Source organism: Cucurbita moschata, unplaced genomic scaffold (assembly GCF_002738365.1).
Source record: "Cucurbita moschata cultivar Rifu unplaced genomic scaffold, Cmos_1.0 Cmo_Scf00042, whole genome shotgun sequence".
Classification (NCBI taxonomy): Eukaryota; Viridiplantae; Streptophyta; class Magnoliopsida; order Cucurbitales; family Cucurbitaceae; genus Cucurbita; species Cucurbita moschata.
Window position 1 is genome coordinate 1,221,655 of NW_019268558.1, and position 2,669 is coordinate 1,224,323.

The 2,669-nt window shown below is 34.0% G+C and overlaps 1 protein-coding gene across 1 annotated transcript; it reads right to left on the reverse strand.

Moving 5' to 3' along the window:
* Window positions 1-655: 655 nt before the first annotated feature.
* LOC111433401 (chitin-binding lectin 1-like) lies at window positions 656-976 on the reverse strand. The gene has a single exon (XM_023070452.1). The coding sequence runs from the start codon at window positions 974-976 to the stop codon at window positions 656-658; it is 321 nt and encodes a 106-aa protein (XP_022926220.1).
* Between the last annotated feature and the right edge of the window lie 1,693 nt (window positions 977-2,669).

Below are 2,669 nucleotides of genomic sequence, written 5' to 3' on the forward strand. Positions count from 1 at the left end.
ACAAGGATGTGATGAGAATATTTTTACTCACCCTATTCTTCATTTTTTTTCAAGTGACTATTGATCATAGGTCGAGATAGAGAATTGCTGGGGAGCTCTGGCCAAAGAGGGAGTGTCTCAAGACATTAATGTCTATGTATTTTGTAGTTTTTACATTTGTTTGAATTTGTATGGAGAACACATTCCCCATTTGTAAATTGCACAAAATTTTGACGTATATTTTATTTTATTTATTTTGGTCTTTATGTTTTTTCAGATCCCAGATTTAAAAGCTCGAAAATCAAGTTTATTTTAATCCTTTTAATATATTATTTTAGCACAACTGAGATTTAAATAACACTTCATTCATGTGTCTTATCTTATTGTTCATGAATGCTATTTTAATCTTTTTAATACATTATTTTAACAAAACTCACACTTAAATAATATTTGATTCATGTGTGTTACCATAGGAATAGGAAGGTGTGCTTTTACCTGAAGAAACACAAAAGATATAATTTTATTGATAGTATACTAAATGAAAGCAACAAGGATGAAAGAGTCCCACTTAGCGAGAACATGTTGACCTAACAGTAGTAAGACGACGGCGGAGGAGGAGGCGACCTAGCGACCTGTTTATTGGTGTTGGAGGCGGAGGAGACTTCTTTTGCCCTGGTTAATGAGTCGAGTTTGGTAATGGTGGTGATGGTGGTGGTGGAGGAGCTGGCTCTATTGGTGCCGACGGTGGTAGAGGAAACTTCTTTGGTACCGGTAGAGGTGGCGACTTCTTTGGTGGCGGAGGGGGTGGCGGCCTCCTTGGTGCTGGAAATGAAGGAGGTGCTATAAAGAACTTTGGTGGTGGTGGCGGTGAGGGTGAGGGTGGTGGTGGTGGAGGAAACTTGCAGTCATAGCCTTTGGCTGTTATTGTGGAAGCCAAGCTTAGAGCCACCAAAAGTGCAATGACAATGGTGGGGATTAAAGAAGAAAAAGAACCCATCTTTGCTTATAAAATTGGGTTTTGAATTAAACTCTCTTAACCCGTTATATAGGCTTCTTGAGTGATCGCTTGATTGCTCATTCAATGCCAACCCAACTTGTTTTCAGTTGTGAATTTATTCTAAATATTAATATAACCCAACTAAACGTTGACTTATCAAAGCGTTGAATTACACCATACAAAAAGTCTTAGGTGTGGAATTAAAATAATATTATATATCAAAAATAAAATTAAAGGCATTTTATTTTATTTACTTAAATAATGCTTGAATAAAGATTATGATTAATTAATACATATTTAAATAATAAATGTGATATTAAACAATTTTTTAATAAAATTTTAAAAATTTAAAATTTGTACCCACATCTCCAATTATCGTATTAGGTTAATGACAATTTTGTCCTGTAATACAAGTTTCCGTAATTAATTAATTGATGAGAAAATTAAATGGCAACCAATCAAATTGTATAAGCATTAAATGCAGTCAAAATGATTATTTGGTGATGGAGAAATTGTTGACTTTAGAAATAGTGCTTAAATTAAGTGTTTAATTGAGTGAGAAATTAAAAAACATTTTATGATTAAAAATGATTTTGGAACTATTACGTTACTCCAAATTTTGTCCTTCTTGGATAACTTTTTCGTAATTATTTGCTAGAGGGCTAAATGTCAACCGATCAATTTCTTTCAACTTTAAATGTAATAACCCAAAATTAGAAGAAAAAAAAAAAAATTGTCCAATGTTGCTTTAAATTGAGAGGTAGGGAGTTGACTGACCTCCACACTATAAAAGTGAGGTACCTCACTTTAAACAATTTAAAATCAGTCGAAAAATACATTTTTTAAGGCGTTTAATGTTAGTATGACTACTTTTGGCTAGTTAAATTGAGAGTTTAAATTATTTATGCGTGATTAGGTTTTGTTAGTTTAAATTATTAGGAGTATGTTTAAAATTACTTTAAGCAAAATTAGATCATTCAATTTCTCTAATAATTTTAATTTATTATTATTGAACTTCTTAGGGAGACTTAAATTTTGGAGAGCAGCCTTAAGTAGCGCTAGCATTAAGGAGTAGTAGCTTTGACCTTGTTTGGTTATAATTGTGTGTTGATTGATTGCACATGCAAGTGGCTTCGCACGCGTCTTATGGTCGTGTAACGACCCGAAATTTTCTACTTAATTTAAGGTCGCTACTATATACGTACCATAAACATTAAATGCGGAAGTCTTCATTTAAATTCCATAAAACATAACCTTTATCTTAAAACACAGCCATGGACTTACATGTTTCGAAAATATCTTTAAAACGACACAACAAAAGTCTAAATAAAATGAATAAGAGTTTAAGTTTAAAAAACATCTTATTCTAGCCTAAGACTAAGAAAATAAATACCACTACCCTATGCATGCGCCATGGTCTCGAGTTGCGATGCCGTCGTTAGCCGTATAGGAGTGCCTTGCCTTAACTTGAAAAAGTAAAGTAGCACGAGGCTTGAGTATTTCTAGAATACTCAGTAAGTGACCCCCTATCGGGGTTATGCAACAATCACATGCAATGAAATGACGGGACCTATCTTTCGTTTCATTTTCCCTACGGTGTAATCCTAACAGGTAATCGTGGACGTGTACCATATATTCTACACGCAGCCCATACGTGCGAGTATGGGCTCACCAGCTAGTTCGTACACCGCTG

Excerpts from the sequence above, each read along its gene's own strand:
- LOC111433401 (XM_023070452.1), bottom strand. The coding sequence starts at position 976 with ATGGGTTCTTTTTCTTCTTTAATCCCCACCATTGTCATTGCACTTTTG.